The sequence below is a fragment of the Colletotrichum abscissum genome, assembly GCF_030869225.1.
Source record: "Colletotrichum abscissum strain IMI 504890 chromosome Unknown Scaffold_32.1, whole genome shotgun sequence".
NCBI classification, from domain to species: Eukaryota; Fungi; Ascomycota; class Sordariomycetes; order Glomerellales; family Glomerellaceae; genus Colletotrichum; species Colletotrichum abscissum.
In genome coordinates, this window is record NW_026850232.1 from 276,213 (window position 1) to 291,708 (window position 15,496).

General features: G+C 50.4%; 7 protein-coding genes across 7 annotated transcripts; 4 read left to right on the plus strand and 3 right to left on the minus strand.

The window, feature by feature from the left end:
* Positions 1–11: 11 nt before the first annotated feature.
* Positions 12–2,528, plus strand: CABS01_11612 (ABC transporter; the record flags this gene model as incomplete). The annotated part of the gene is made up of 1 exon (XM_060544967.1): positions 12–2,528. The coding sequence occupies one exon, from the start codon at positions 12–14 to the stop codon at positions 2,526–2,528; it is 2,517 nt and encodes an 838-aa protein (XP_060397382.1).
* A 1,121-nt stretch (positions 2,529–3,649) lies between these two features.
* On the plus strand, positions 3,650–3,901 carry CABS01_11613 (base excision DNA repair protein; the record flags this gene model as incomplete). The annotated part of the gene is made up of 1 exon (XM_060544968.1): positions 3,650–3,901. One exon carries the CDS (start codon positions 3,650–3,652, stop codon positions 3,899–3,901), a length of 252 nt encoding a protein of 83 aa, XP_060397383.1.
* A 1,103-nt stretch (positions 3,902–5,004) lies between these two features.
* CABS01_11614 (NAD dependent epimerase/dehydratase) lies at positions 5,005–6,312 on the plus strand (the record flags this gene model as incomplete). Its single annotated transcript, XM_060544969.1, has 1 exon — positions 5,005–6,312. The coding sequence occupies one exon, from the start codon at positions 5,005–5,007 to the stop codon at positions 6,310–6,312; it is 1,308 nt and encodes a 435-aa protein (XP_060397384.1).
* A 136-nt stretch (positions 6,313–6,448) lies between these two features.
* Positions 6,449–7,974, minus strand: CABS01_11615 (uncharacterized protein; the record flags this gene model as incomplete). Its single annotated transcript, XM_060544970.1, has 3 exons — positions 6,449–7,254; positions 7,444–7,755; positions 7,941–7,974. The coding sequence occupies 3 exons, from the start codon at positions 7,972–7,974 to the stop codon at positions 6,449–6,451; spliced, it is 1,152 nt and encodes a 383-aa protein (XP_060397385.1).
* A 737-nt stretch (positions 7,975–8,711) lies between these two features.
* Positions 8,712–9,560, minus strand: CABS01_11616 (endonuclease/Exonuclease/phosphatase; the record flags this gene model as incomplete). The annotated part of the gene is made up of 1 exon (XM_060544971.1): positions 8,712–9,560. The coding sequence occupies one exon, from the start codon at positions 9,558–9,560 to the stop codon at positions 8,712–8,714; it is 849 nt and encodes a 282-aa protein (XP_060397386.1).
* Positions 9,561–10,613: 1,053 nt separating this feature from the next.
* Positions 10,614–11,558, minus strand: CABS01_11617 (uncharacterized protein; the record flags this gene model as incomplete). Its single annotated transcript, XM_060544972.1, has 2 exons — positions 10,614–11,112; positions 11,179–11,558. 2 exons carry the CDS (start codon positions 11,556–11,558, stop codon positions 10,614–10,616), a joined length of 879 nt encoding a protein of 292 aa, XP_060397387.1.
* Positions 11,559–13,771: 2,213 nt separating this feature from the next.
* CABS01_11618 (uncharacterized protein) lies at positions 13,772–14,337 on the plus strand (the record flags this gene model as incomplete). Its single annotated transcript, XM_060544973.1, has 2 exons — positions 13,772–14,089; positions 14,140–14,337. The coding sequence occupies 2 exons, from the start codon at positions 13,772–13,774 to the stop codon at positions 14,335–14,337; spliced, it is 516 nt and encodes a 171-aa protein (XP_060397388.1).
* Positions 14,338–15,496: the final 1,159 nt, after the last annotated feature.

Below are 15,496 nucleotides of genomic sequence, written 5' to 3' on the forward strand. Positions count from 1 at the left end.
GTGAGTTGCCAATGTTTAGTTTGAGTTTCATTCTCATCTTCATCGACTCCTTCATGATGATCTCCCCTTCACAAGCCTCGCAGGCCCTGCACTACGGCTGTGCCCTGAGCGCCGTGCTCATCGGCCTTTCGGCTTCAGTTCAGTCAGGCCAAGCCAAGAGGAAACACACATCAACGAAAGATTACAAACATCGCCGATCAAAACCCGAGAAAATTGCGAAACTCATCGTCATTATTACATACGTCTCTGATCTAGTCGCTGCAACTTTTCAGCCCGACGCTTTCAATAAGGAGCAAGCTCACATTATCCACGTCTTGCTGTCAACTTTCGCGTGGATAGCGCTTTGTTCTAATGGGAATGTGCCACGGCTTTTACTCAGCGCCTGCACTGCAATATTCTTGCTCGAGATTCCTCTGCTGGTTCTCAATGTTCGTGGACAATCATTTTCTACCCCCGACGTTGTTTGTCTTGTTTGCCAAGGAGCTCGGATCTTTGTCATTGCTGGTTTAGTTTTGGTTGCTTTGGCCAGCACTACCAATCGGGGCGGTAGCAGCAGAGCCTGCTCAGCAGAAAGTCAGCCTTTCCTGGGATCGCATGCACAAGAAGGGCCTGCAGACTATGGAACCGAACGCTTCAGGGATGATACCGATACCGAGATCGCCAGTGATGGCTCCGAAGACGAAGATACAGACGACGACGACGACGACGATAGCGCCAGCATCAAGCGTCGGCGAGCCAAGAGACTAGAAGAAACGGGCGGATGGCTGGGATATTTGAAAGACTTCAAAATCTTTGTCCCGCTTCTGATCCCCAGAAGCGACAGAAAAGTTCAACTTTCAATTGTTCTCTGCCTTCTGTGCATAGCAGGTGGAAGAGCAATGATCATCCTGATCCCCCGTCAACTCGGCATCGTCACCGACAAAATCCTGGCGAAAGAAGCACCGTACGGTGCACTGGCCATATGGTTGCTTTTAAGTCTCATCAGCGGCGAGTCAGGTCTGGGTTTGATTGAAGCACTCGCGAAAATTCCCATCAAGCAGTTTTCATACAGGCAGATCACCAATGCCGCCTTTAGTCACGTCATGAACCTTCCCATGGAGTTCCACGCTGAGAGAGACTCTGCAGAAGTCATGAAGGCCATTGAGCAGGGTGGAGCCCTTAGCAATCTGCTCGAGACCGCCGTCATTGACATACTGCCGACAGTTGCGGACATGTTCATCGCACTCTGGTTCCTGTACTGGAAATTCAACGTCTACGTCTCTCTGGCTATGCTTGTGGCTTCTGTGGCTTTCACAACCTTGGAGGTCGTCACTTCAAACATGAACCTTGCGAATCGCAGGGCGTCAAGCAAAGCTGAAAGAGAGGAAGCGAGAATCATGCACCAGGCTGTTCAAGGATGGCAGACCGTCACGTATTTCAACATGTTCAATTTCGAGAAGCGCCGCTTCGGCCAGGCTGTGGACTCGCAACTCGCCGCTAGCCGTAGATATGGAGTCGGCGATGCTTTCATTCAGGCTCTCCTGGAGGCGACCGTGCCAGTGACATTTTTTGTGCTAGCATGCCTGGTACTGTATGAGATCACTAACGGCCGAGCTTCCCCCGGAGATTTTGTGTTGCTCTTAACATACTGGGAGTATCTGGTCTGGCCTCTCAAATTCCTCTCACACAACTACCGGTACTTGATGTCAGACTTGGTGGATGCCGAACGTCTTCTCAATCTACTACTGACCAAGTCAACCATCGTCGAAAGGGAGAACGCCAAGAACCTCACGCCCGTCAAAGGCCACGTCGCATTTGAGAATGTCGGCTTTGCCTACGATCCAAGGAGACAGACTATTGAACAGCTGGACGTGTCAGCAGCACCAGGAAAGACTATCGCGTTGGTCGGAGAGACGGGCGCTGGAAAGTCATCAATCATGAAATTGCTGCTGCGGTTTTACGACGTCACAAGCGGTCGTATCACTATTGACGGCCAAGACATTCGCGACGTCACTCTCACATCGCTTCGCGAAGCCCTTGGGGTTGTTCCGCAGGACCCCTTGCTGTTTAACGCATCCGTCATGGAAAACTTGCGTTACGCACGGCCATCTGCGACAGACGAAGACGTTTTCGAGGCATGTCGGGCTGCTGCGATCTACGATCGGATCCTGAGTTTCGCCGACGGCTACGAGAGCAAGGTTGGCGAGCAGGGGGTCAAACTTTCCGGCGGTGAAATCCAGAGACTTGCCATTGCGCGGGTATTTTTAAAGGATCCGCCCATTCTGATTCTCGACGAGGCGACGAGTGCGGTTGATACGATGACTGAGGCGAATATTCAGCATGCTCTGGAGACTTTGAAGAGTGGCAGGACGACGTTCGTTATTGCGCACAGACTCTCAACGGTTGTCAACTCGGACAAGATTGTGGTCATACACGAGGGGAGAGTGGTTGAAAGTGGTACTCACGAAGAATTGTTGGCGCAAGGTAACAGATACAAGGACTTGTGGACGAGACAAGTTGGTGGTGCTTCAGAGAGGAACAGGATATGACAAGGTTCGTGTTTAGGTTTCCTTCTTTTCTGATTTTGATAAGCGTTTTAGTGTTTTTGGCCATTCTTCGCTTGGGATCTGGGCCATTGGTGGCTGCCTCGTCGTTGCCAAATTAGACATTGCTCGGGACCGTAGAAACTCGAGAATCAGAGTACGTTTTCAGGTTAAGCTCGATGAGGAGCATTTTCACATTTGGCTGTCTTAATGACTCCAACAATGGTGGCCTTTGGGGCACGCAACGATGTACCGGTACTAGGTTTTAGTGATTTGGAGCGCGAATCCCCTACTAGCCCTTGAGTGGCGTGGATCGATCGGACGGTTAGGGGGGCTTGCGCTTAGATCGACAGGGACTGCGAACGCCGTCATCAAGAGAGATGGCTTCTGTGTCGGACAACAACACTTATTAAATTGTCCGTGAGAACTTATGAATGAGACATGTTGGAGACCTGACCTAGCATGAGAAGATCAGCAAATATGGAACTGTTTCCCAGTCATATCACGCAGATGCGCGTAGGGGTCTGTCTCGCACGATCATACCTTCTCCTGAGACCCGCCTAGACCAGAACAAGTTTTAACACCAGTCCCATAAACAGGGCATCACTGTTAATCCCAACAACAACACGCACGCGATCAGCTACCCAGACAGGAACCCCCAGCTCTATATCGTCCAAGATAACGCACAAAGACTCCGATTGCACACTTTCCGACGAGTTGGAAGCCAATATCAAGCGCAAGACGCGTCGGAAATCTTCATCAATCACAAAGAAAGTCACTGATAAGAACGCGCCAAAGTCTAAGAAGAAGAAGAACGAGATAAAAAGGTGTGCCGCCTGGTTTCAACATGCCCAGTCATCTCCATACCCCAACTTCCTCCAACCGACCCATGACGAATGTCAGGTCGATTATATAATTACCCCGGAAGGGCTTCATGGAGATGTGATTCGGGAACTCTCTGCAGATCCAGATGTTTCAGCTCAAGAGTGCCCATATGTGATGGATGCTTTGGTGATAGCTGCCCTCAGCCGGGCGATCAGGTGGAACAATGCCAAGCGTGTCATGAAGAACATGAAGGAGATGTGTACGGGTCCCTGTCCAACTGTGAGAACATTGTGGAGGGCAGTATGGAGAGGTTAGTGGAGGCGCTGCGACCCGACGGGATGCAGAGCAAGGAGGCCAAGATTCTCATGCAGCTATTGGACAAGTGGGATCTTCAGCACCCCTTCAACGCAAGCGATGAAGAAGTTGTCAAGGACCTGGTCGGCTACTGGGGTCTTGGATCCAATGGCGTGTTCTGTTTGATGCGCATCTGTGTGAATCAGGATGTCTTTGCTGTGGACACCCACACTTACCACATCACAGGTCTCTGGGGTTGAGACCACGTGATGCATTATGGGAGCTGGCGCAGGCCAGTCTAGATGCTCGAATGCCGAATGAGCTGAAGTTTGAGTTACACTCTCAGCCTATCGCCCGCGCTTAGAAGTGCCCTGTCTGTCGAGGCAACGGAGACGACAAAGCCCTTTGTGATTACCGAGTGCTCCTGCGTCAATGAATGGGAGAGGCCAAGGAGAGTATGGTAAATTTGTATGTAGTAGACTATCGTATCACCTCCTCAAATGACTATCTTTAACTCCGTTCAATATCGGCGCATCTGCTATCACAATTGACTACTCGTAACTCGGGAGATCAACACGGAAGGATGAGATAAGAGGCGGCTCACACGGAATGTAACCACCCTTTACCAAATGAGACGACTTCACTACCACCACTCTACCTGAATCTGGATGAAAACCCTTCCACTGTTACACCACATGCGTTTGATGAGTCGGAAACCCAAGACGGACTTCGGGCCAGGTCAGCAATCCGCGTAACCCCCAGCGGGAAAAAGCAACTCGGTCAGACATTCCCATTCAAAAGACAAGCAAAGACTGGATGGAAAAGGGGCCGCCCCACATAATTGTCCTATAGCACTGTGAGGGCCGTGAATGGCGTCGACGCTTGGCCCGGCGCCAAAATTGCACTTTTGGCCGCGCTCCAACTGGCCCGAAACGGACATCTGTGGACCATTTATGGCCGCGTCCAAGGGGTCCCACATCGGTCAATTTCGCCTCAAGCCCGATTATATGAGGCCGGGTCCGATCCGGAAGTTTTTCGCACTGTGACGGCGTGCATATTCCCTAGTCTATGACGGAAAGCCGCCGAGAAATGTGAGAACCCCTTGTGTGGGTGAACAATATGACGCACCGTGTCAATGCTGGGGCCTGATACGGGAAAGAGAAACAGACCAGAGATAGGCAAAGATGAGACTGATAGAGTCGATCTTAGTTGAGTAGAGACAGATAGGGAGAGGAAAGGATTTGCTACTTAAAGATGGGTGAGAACTCGCATTCATGTGTTGTCTCAGCACACTCTTGAAGCATCTTCTTTTCTCATCTTCATTGACAATCATCACTTACATCCCAGCCAACAAGTCTTCATCATGAGCCCCTCGTTCTCAGCCCTCCGCCAAATTGGCATCTACAGAAATCTTCCAACCTTTGACGAGTCCGTTGAAGGTCTCACTGCCATCATTACCGGTGCCAATGGTATCTCCGGTTTCAACACGATGCGGGCTCTCTTGGATAGCCCTAAGCGGTGGAAGACCATCTTCTGTCTCTCTCGCCGTCCTCCCCCGGAAGAGATGATGAACCTCTTGTCTGCCGATGCTCGTTCCAGAATCGAGATTGTTACTTGTGACTTTCTCGATGAGCCTGCTTCGATTGCCAAGAGCATGAAAGAGGCTGGCGTGCGAGCTGATCACATCTTCTACTACTCCTACATCCATAAGCTCTGGACTGATGTCGATGGTCTTGTGGAAAGCAACGTTGCCCTCCTCAAGAACTTCCTCGAGGCGTTGGAGTTGGCGGACATCAAGCCAACTCGTTTCATTCTCCAGACCGGCGGCAAGAGCCATGGTGTGCACATTGGTCGCGGACGCACCCCCCTTCTCGAGTCTGACCCCCAGCCAAGACACCTGCAGCCCAACTTCTACTACCCACAGGAGGACTTGCTCAGAGCCTTCTGCCAAAAGTATGGCACAGCATGGAACATCATCATGCCCTGCGCTATCATCGGAAGCTCGTCACAAGCGGGAATGAACATGTTCTACCTGTTCGGCATCTACGCTGCTGTGCAAGCACGCAAGGGTGAGCCTCTCGTTTTTGGAGGAGACTGGGAGGCGTGGCAGTATGAGACCTACCACGGCTCGGCACGAATGACAGGCTACCTGACCGAGTGGGCAGCCCTGAACAAAGACTGCGCCAACGAGAACTTCAACGCCCAGGACGGAGGCCCGCTGGTGTGGGAGCGCTTCTTCCCTGAGCTGGCTCGCTGGTTCGGTGTTGAGAAGGTGGTGCCGCCACCGGACGACGAGTCTGGCCTTGAGACGAAGATATCTGGAAAGTCGGGGAAGAAGGCGCCCCTCGGCTACGGCCCTCCTTTCTCTTCCAAGACGCGTTTCACTCTTGCCGACTGGGCAAAGGAGGAGGAGAATGCTGTTGCTTGGCGCGAGATCATGAAGGAGTCTGGAGGCAAGATTACGAATGACCCATTCGCGGACCCCGAGGCTTTCTCCATGTCTGAGTATGCGTACCTTCGGGCTGGAAGCCCTTGTATGAACAAGGCGAAACGGCTCGGGTGGACTGGATTCGTTGACACGACTGAGAGTCTCTTTGAGACGTTCCAAGAGTTGGGAGAACTCGGACTCTTGCCGCCGATGAAGGTGGACTCCGCTCGTCCTATGTGCTAAGACTTACAGAATAGCAGGAGAAGGATGACTCTGGAGATAACATTCAGAATAAGCAGATGAAATCACGTGTGACGAAGGGATTTATATTGATTATTCGACCTTCATGAGCACTTCTAATGTATCTATGTTTTGTCGCTTAGTTTATCACCAGAGACATTATTATTCTTTTGGTGTTTAGTAACCATTTTGTTGGAGGCGACATTATGTACACTTGCGGCTCCATAAATATAGCCAATGCTATAGTTCTGAATAAGGTAGAGCACCCTCCAAAAGGTTTCCCGGCAAATCGGTCCTGGAAGAACGCAAGCCACTCAGGTGTTGCTGCCGTCAAGACAGCAGAGTGGTCTAAGCCGGGGTAGATGCTCATATGAACAGGGTTTCCGTAGACGCAGGTCTCGTCGAACGAGGCGGTACCGGACTCCTCTGAGACGATGGTATCATCCTCACCCAAAACCAAAAGCAGCGGCTTTGAGGCGCGGCCGCCTTGAGCTGGGGCGTTCAACTCTTGGAACTCTTTAAGGCGCGTGTCGGATGTGGCAGTGCGATTGGAAAGAGCGTCGAAGCGAAGGTCAACTGTGAGACTCGAGATAGCGGCGTCGCATAGCTGTGCGATCTTTGCGAGCTCGATTCTGTTTTTCAGTTTGGCCGAAATGATGGGGGCTTCGTAATCAGGGAACGTTGCCCTGATGCCAACTACAGCAGATGGAATGACGCCCAAAGCCAGAAAGTCGTGATCGTCTCCTCCGGTCTGAGTAAGATTGCGAAGCGATTCGATGGCAACCAGCGCGTCGTAGACCTTGGTAACAGGCGCCACGGTAACACCTCCCAGATATCCACTGGCTGAATCTTGGACGAGCTTGTGCTCTGACAGCTTCCACACCGCACCGCCGCCCTGAGAATGTCCAATCGAAGCCAAATCGTGCGAAAGAATGTCGGGGAAGGCTGTACGAGCAGCTACAACGGATCAATATGTGTCATTGGCATTGGCTGCGCTAGCTACGTATTTGTGAGCCGTGTAGTTATTTCCCAGGCCAGCATAGTCGGTAGCAACAACCGCGTATCCTGCAATAAGGATCGGTGACCAGCTTTGGTAATTCTACAATCTGGGTGACTTCGAAGGAGCACAGCCACGGAAGACACCGCTGGTTCCATGTGCGTAGGCGATCAGGTTAAAGGGCTGCTGTGTCCTAGCAAATGGAAATGTGACGAAGCCAGTGACGGGTACAGGGGAGCCGTTGATGTCGGCGCTGGTGTATTGAATCTTGTAGACGGCAACACCGGCGGGCACGGTGATGTTGGCAGAGATGACAGGTTGAATCTTGAGGACATCGCCGGGCCTAGAGCCTGTGAAGTTGGCAGCGGTTTCGTAAAAGTCAAAGTCGAAGTTGGTTCCAAAAATCTCTAGATCGCCCTCGTTGCCAGTCTGGATTGCTTCCTGGCAAGCTTCGCCACAACCATAGTTCTAGGCCACTTCAGTCGTGACATTGAAACTGCTTGCTTGTCCAACAACGGCTGCAAGAGTTTGCAAAGCCACTTGTCCCAGGATCAACGGAAACAGAATCAGCAGGATCATTGTGATAGCCGAAAGATGGAATAATTTGGTGTATGATGGAGAATGCTTGGTTAACATTCCAAGTGAAACTTCAAACACGTTTTCTTCATTGAGTTTATGTTCAATTTCACAACGCAAGCGGTCTCCGCGCACTCCTGGAGCGGATACCGGTTTGGTTGCTTTGACTTCTCGATGGCAAGCAAGAGAAGCTATTGCGTATCACAAATGCCGCAATTAGGTCTTTCCAATTTCGATCTGCTGCTGGGGTGCATAGGTATGCTAGAATACATTCTCTCATTACTACCTTACTGCAGGCATTTGACGTTCAAACCAATCGCTTAGGGAAACCATTGAACCTAGGTGTCGTCATGTATGGCGATGTACGCGTAGTCCACGTTCTCGCTGCCCCCTACAGTATTTCATTTTCTCATGCAGCCAGCGAATCAGCTCCGACGTGATAGTTTCGACGCTGCCACTAGGCGTATGCGAGCTATGACTTCCGCAAGATCTTCACACAATGGAGAAGCGTTGGCCGACGATAGCACAAATAGGGGTTGCGTTCTGTCCAGACTCTCATGCCTTGCCAGTAGGTAACGTCATCCGAAGGAGGATTCGACGTTAGCCTTCTGGATCCACCCTCGGTGGCCGCGGGCCTCAAGCGGGGAATTGGCAGTTCAGCAAAGTCGTTTTTTGTTTGATAGAGATGCGAGCCTAGGTTTTCATCATTTGGTTTATCCTTTTATTATGCGACGAAGAATATTGAGAGTTACTTAGGCAGATCCAATACAGAGCAAAAGGTCGGAAGACTCCATTGATTAGGTACACGTAGATGTGAAAAAAGCTTTTACTAGCCCTTCGAGCGCAGAATCTCCATGTCGGCTACCACAGGGCGATGATCCGAGTAATAAACACCGTCATCGAAGCGGTTTGAGAGAACGGCGAAATTGCAAAAGCGGATGTGCTTGTGGTTCAGTACAAAAAGATAGTCAATCGTAGTCGACTCCGCCTCCCCAAAGGTCGTGTGGGTGATCTTATTCCCGTAGTGCTGATAAGCCGGGACCAAGTCCGAGATATCTCTCATGCCTCCAGGCTGGGCTGTCAAAATCTGATGCGGCTCGTCCTTCGGCCCGCTGTTGAAGTCCCCGCCTAGAAAAACCGGCACATCCTTCCCAGAGCTTTCTAGTACATTCTTGAGCCATTCTTCAGCAATCTTAAGAAGCAATTTGGCACTCTCGCGCCTGGCTTCATGGCTCTTGTGATCGAGGTGCGTGCTCATCACAACGATCCTAGCGTCGGAGGTCTTGTGCTTGAACAAGCCAACGGTGAAAATGCGATTGATGGTTGCACCCCATGCGTTTGAAGGCTTCTCTGGTGTGGGACTGAGCCAGTACGTCTCACTTCGCTCTGCAGTCCAGTGATCAATTCGGTAGAACACGGGCGAAAATTCTCCATCAGACACCCCATCAGCACGACCACAACCGATGCTGGCCCATCGTGGGCCCAATTCCGCTTCTAAGTCGTGGAGTTGTTGGTTCTGCGCCTCTTGGATGCATATGAAGGCATTTGTGAGGCCGGCAGTGTGGAATCTTAGTTGAGACGTCAACTTCGGGCACCGGACTTCCCATGGCTGCTCATTTGGCAAAAGCGTCTTTTTGATGGCGTAGCGGATGTTGAGTGTGATCAAACGCACTGGCATCGGTTCAGTAAGACAGTTTTCGGGCTTCATGATACTGCGTGTAAGTCCACGACTCTCAAGAGTGTGCTTATGGGTGTTCGATGGACGGAGTGAGGTGATGAAGTCTGATTGAAAAGGATGTTACTATTGTCATTTGAACATGAAGAAGAATATCACCTAACAGTGATGCATGTGTGTTCTTATAAGACCGCAAGCATAATCGTTGACACGCCTCTTGGACCAAATAGTATATAATGCCAGTTCACTGGAAACACGGCTGTAGAGGCCCGGCTTGCGGATGACTTGATAGTACAGAATCGTCCTAGGTACATGTATCATGTGGTGCCTATCCACCGACCACGGCCGAAGTCCGGCCTAACTAGTCATGCGCCTACAAAGAACCTTGAAGTTCGGACTATGCCAAGACAAGGCATACTTCCAACTTGGTCACTGCTGTTGTAAGATACGTGTAAGTACGTCGGAGCTTAGCGGTACAGAATTTAAGGAACCGATTCTAAAATTAACGCCCGCAACCACGTTTTTGTTGCCTTGCGTACTTAAGTTTTCCGAAGTGCAGAAATACATGCATGCTTAACCTTCCTGGGGCTTGGTGACATTAAGATGCTTGTAGTGTCGTAAAGACTTCAGGCGTACATCAAGTTTCTATCAACATAAGTGCCGAACGGTGTCAAAGGATTGAAATCAAGTCAATGCAAACTAAATAGAAACTTGTGCTGAGTTTACCGATATCTGTCTTGAATTCGCGTTCAAAAGACGCAGGCTCTGAGAGCAGATGGCAAGAAAACCGAGACAGGCACTAACGATTTCCACAATGGGTGGGACGAGGCCCACGGAGCTTTTCAGTCTGGATGACCTGATATGCATTCCTTCTCCAATTGACAGTAGCTATACAATAAGAGACTGAAGCAAAAATACAAATTCCCTGGGTATCTGCCGCTCACCATCTTCCTCAATTTCCACGCCCAATACGCACTAGACCGGTAAGTTTCCAGAATCGATCACGCAAGTCCATATCTCCCAAAGACACGAAGTCTGTCCTGTTCCCCAAAAGGCTCAAATTTTGCCCAGAACTCGCTTCACCAAAGACTTCTTTCTCGGCCTGGGAGGAGGCTGATTGATCGACCTTGTCTGCCGAAGGACACCGAGCAAGGTGGCAATCGCCAGCGCCTCCGCCTCTCCGTTAAGATCCTCCGAAAGTAGCAAAATGCCCTCGCTATAATCGTTGGGCAGAGCGAAGCCGATACCGACGTGGTGGTAGATGGCATGAATCGCTGGCTCCCCGCCGCTCAACTCTGCTTCAGTGTCGACCAGAGTATAGCGCAGAGGCCCATCTTCTGTTGGGCGCGCTTGCCACTCCAAATTCGAGGGAACAGTTATGCTCCCGTCTCGCGATGTCTGAGAAATCGTGAACCATGGGTGTCGCACGGGGTTTGCGGCTGCGTGCATCTTTGTGTCTGGGACGGGGAACGAGCTGGTGACTGCTAGCTGCAGGTCTTGCTCCATGCTGTGCGGTGCAACGCGAAAGATTCCATTGTCATCAGCAGGTATATGCCTTGCGAAATTGTTAATAACCGTATTTTCTTACTCACTGGGTAGGATGACGCTTAAAGAAACTCACAAGCTAACGATCTCACCATCATGGCTCGGCACTCTCCTCTCCACCGTTGCAGCGACGCCCTCAAGGCCCTTCTGGAAGTTGACCAGATAACGAACTTGCGCATCGGTTCCATCTCCCAACGGTCGCCTCATCATTGCCAGGCCAAGTTTGTACTTGCTGCTGCCGATAGGCTCTTGCTTTACAGCCTTGTCGTAATTTTCATTGTAATCGTAGAGAGGCAAATGAGTAGTGATGTCTTTGTGGTTCGGTACGTAGACGACGCGCGTGAGATGGGCTGGCGTGGGTGCAAGGTGACGGCCCAGCCTCTGATCGAGGGCACAGTCAAAAACCTCCGCCAGCTGAACGTGATGATAGTTCCCGTACGCTGGAAGGGCTGCCATATTGGTGATGATAGACGCAGATAAAAGTGAAGTTGATGCCATGGGATCCGGCGTCGTCTTATCGAGACGTGTTGGTGGCTTAGGTAGGGAGAGGACAAAGCTTAGTTGGACGACTGCTGGATCGGGGTGGCCCAATAAGGGATGGTGCCGTTGGGATCAATGATGCGACGATAACAGCTCCGGGTCAAGTATCACTCGAGATAGTTCATGGCAACAATAGACGCAGCGGATAATCAACTTAAGTATTGTCTGCTTCGGCGTACGGTCGGGATGCGCTACGCTTTCAAGGAAAGCACGCTGGCAGTCGACAGAAGGTATCATCAACACAGCGACGACACGACGGAAAGAGGTGAAGGGAGATGAATTCCCACCGGCAGCAGATTCCAGTCCCAGGTCCACGCTGAGGGGGAAGATTGTCACAGCATGTGACGTCGAAATGCAGCTAACCCCGACAGCGTAGCATGATTGTCTCACTAGGTGAGAGCTAGAAATTGTTAGCCGAGCTCCCGAGATACCTAGTCCCAACGCCAATGAGGGATGTGATCGCCGTATTTGATGTGTCGGCATATCAGACCAGCCAGCCAGCGGTTAGTCATACGGCATGATTTGTCAAAGGAATCAATTTTCCGTCTAGAGTCACACAAACACCAAAAATCTTGAGGCAGGTCAGCATCGTGACTTTCCCGAGGATCAACCGGATTCGGGGATCCGAACGGGGCAAGGCCGGTTGATCGGGTGCTGACCCGGCAAGCGGAAAACTCCGCTACCTCCGCAATAACTCCACTTGTTTGTTATTTCGAAGACGCAGATGTGATGCGGCCCTAGATCCTGTCAAAGGAGCATTGAAAGGTTCTTGCTGCCAGCTGATGACCTGATTACTCAATGGAAACTGGCGGCAAATGTATTCCGTCTCAACAGTTGACCTTATTCCAGCCATGGCATGATGCATTTTGGGCCAAAGAACATGTGAAGCTTGTGGCCCGAGGGACCTTAGCAAAGTCATATCCCTAGCTTGCCGGTGGGCTCTATTACCTCTTTGGGGATCGGCCGCAATCATGTACCTTGTTCTGCGCAGGGATTATCCAGTGCTGCCACCCTCTTTCGATCTTGACTTGGAAAAACTCCCCCGCTTGGCTTTGCCTTACAGCAAAATACAAGGTACTCGCTGAAAGCAAAAACATATCTCGGTGTATTGCCTGGCTGAGTACCTACTCGCTGTGTTTCGAGGCTGAGGACGTTGGATTAACCTCACTTCCGACGGAAATCAATTCCGCTCATTGCTGACGGAGTGCCATCACGATTCGGTCTATACTGCTGAAGAGCATCATGAGGCGACACGCACCTTTGCTGGCTGGGTATCCTGCTCCTTCGATTATTATCGGAGAGAAATCGAGCCGAAATTTCTGCTTTCTATTGATGATCACAACAGTCCGAAACGGAAGCTAGACATCAGTTTCCATGCTTTCATTTTTGTCACGGCTAACGGGCGTTGGAAGCCAAGATGCGTCCCTCAAAATTCTGTAAGCAAGCTCGTTTTGCGTCTTCCGCATAAGTATATCGAGGTCATTTGGCTGATTGGCTTTCCTGGATATCAGGATGGATCGAGATTACGTGTTCTTAAGAGGGACAGCAGATGAAGCAAATGAGCAAGCTCTTCGAGGAGTTCTTAGTCTTTGTCTACCTTCAACACAGCCTGCAGTCGGCGTCCGGCTACGTTTAGACGGCTTCTTGCGTCGCAGGTAGGTAGCGTATTCAGACTTAGTACACGACATGAGGCTGATGATTTTGTCTTTAGAGACCATGACATAGGATCAAAATCGAGCGAAGGCTCAACCACAGTCCGCGTCTTCGAGTACGAATGGCCTCCCTTCCTCATCGACCATGGTCATAGAGACCTCCCCCCATGTTCCTCTAATACCACTACTCATGAGTGGCCATTCAAACTTTCTATACACGGTGATACACCAGAAACTTTTCAAGGGTGTAGTCGGTGCAGCATCACCTACCAACTGACGGCAACGACGATTCGAAGCAACACCTCTTCTGCAACGCCTCAGGCATACAAAACGATACGAATAAATAGGACGCTTTCAAATTCCGCATTCGAGTTGATGGATCCTGTGACGGTCGAAGGTATATGGGGAGAAAAGTTGCGGTATTCGATCTCCATCGGCCATCGCGCCATTGCCCTGGGCACAGCTATTCCTCTCGAAATGCGCTTTGCGCCGCTGAAAGCAGGAACAAGGATCTCTCAAGCAAAATGCCAACTTTGGGAGTCACACAAGGTGAAGGCTGGTAAAAGCCAGCAAACAACCTTTGTTGGCGATAGGGATGTTGCCGAGTGGGAGACGCCAATGAACAACCACGAGAATTTGGAGCAACGCTTTTACAAGACGACGCAGAGCCTTCCTCTTCCTGCAGAGCCGAAACGATGTTCTCCAGATATGGAATCCCACGATATCAGCATGACCCACCTTCTTTCGATCGAGGTCACTGTTCAGGATTCAGACATTAGTCCTTTTGCAAATAAGGTAAGTGCCTGATGGCGCACGAGAATCCTGACTTTGTTAACAAAGCTCAGTACCGTGCATCGCTGCCTGTCGTACTCTTTGCATCACCTCAGATGCCAATTGATGCGAATAACAAGTTCGTTCGGTCAACGAGTCCGAAAATCAACGAAGATGTGGCATCACTCAGCGGGCTGGACGTACCGCCTGTCTACGGCGCACATTTGCAGGACAAAGTCTTAAATGACTTGTCGAAATCCTTGCATGTGTAGATATTCTCAACCAAATATGGATCTAGTCCTTAGCCGTAAACACTCAACTGCAATGTTCAATTTTATACTATCCTCTTGATGAGAATATGGTCGAAGGATGTTGCTTAGATTGCTTCGATCATTGAAACTCGACCAATTACAATAGTTCTCTTGGAAACAAAAGGGAAATAGCAGAGTGCACACAAAGCAGTTGTAAGTTATGCTTCCATACTGTAAGAGCCCCTACTACATGACCCGAAGCACATGTCTATACAAGTACCCAGGCAGTCAAATTCCTCTCCGGCGGGGAGTACTTCCTAATTCGGGAAGGGGTCCTAACTACATGTCCAGGCCCCTGAGGCTTAGCGCTCCACAGTTTCCCGAGCTCAGCATTTGATCCACATAGAAGACACATGTACACCTACTAGCTTGGTTCTTGGCTATGAATTTGTGTCAAGAAGCACGGCGAGACACTTGCCAGAGTATCCAAGAAGTATTCGTAGCTGTTTGAGTACTAGAGGGTGGCCGGAGCCACTGCCAAATCCTCTTGAACACTCGTAATGATCATGGCCGAGTAGAGTTTTGGGGAGATTACAAATCCTTCTTCGAATACTCATCGTTTGATTTCTTGCTTGTGTATACATGTAATGACGTTATCTAATGTCACAAGGGGTCAATTACAGTGCTGCTAGTTCGGAAAGAGCTTGTGTGAGTATATGTACTGAGTGTGTGGCCCATGTCATGAAGTAGTATGCCTGATAGCCGCATTTCTTCTCTGGGAACTCCGACAGAAGGGACCACTCATTTCCAGCCACACCTGCTTGGAAGAGGCTGACAACGACAGACCAGCTCTCATGCTACTGGAAATCCTGCACTATTCCTGAGTGTAGTCTCCCCAACTCGCAAAAAACCTCATGTCCATTTTCACTAAAGGGCTCCGACTTATCACGTTGAGGCACAGACCTCCAGGCCAAGCTTAAAGCTTCCATTTTACCAGATGGCGCCGACTACCCACGTTCAACGCATCGAGTTACGGCAGCTTCCTTTCCTACCTACCAACAGAGAGCATGGCACACCAAATGGCGAAACATTCTCGCCCCATTCATACCCCGGGTATCCGGGTGAGTCTAGCCATCCGTCAGAATTCGTCCATCATGAACGCACTGGATCGGCTTTCCCA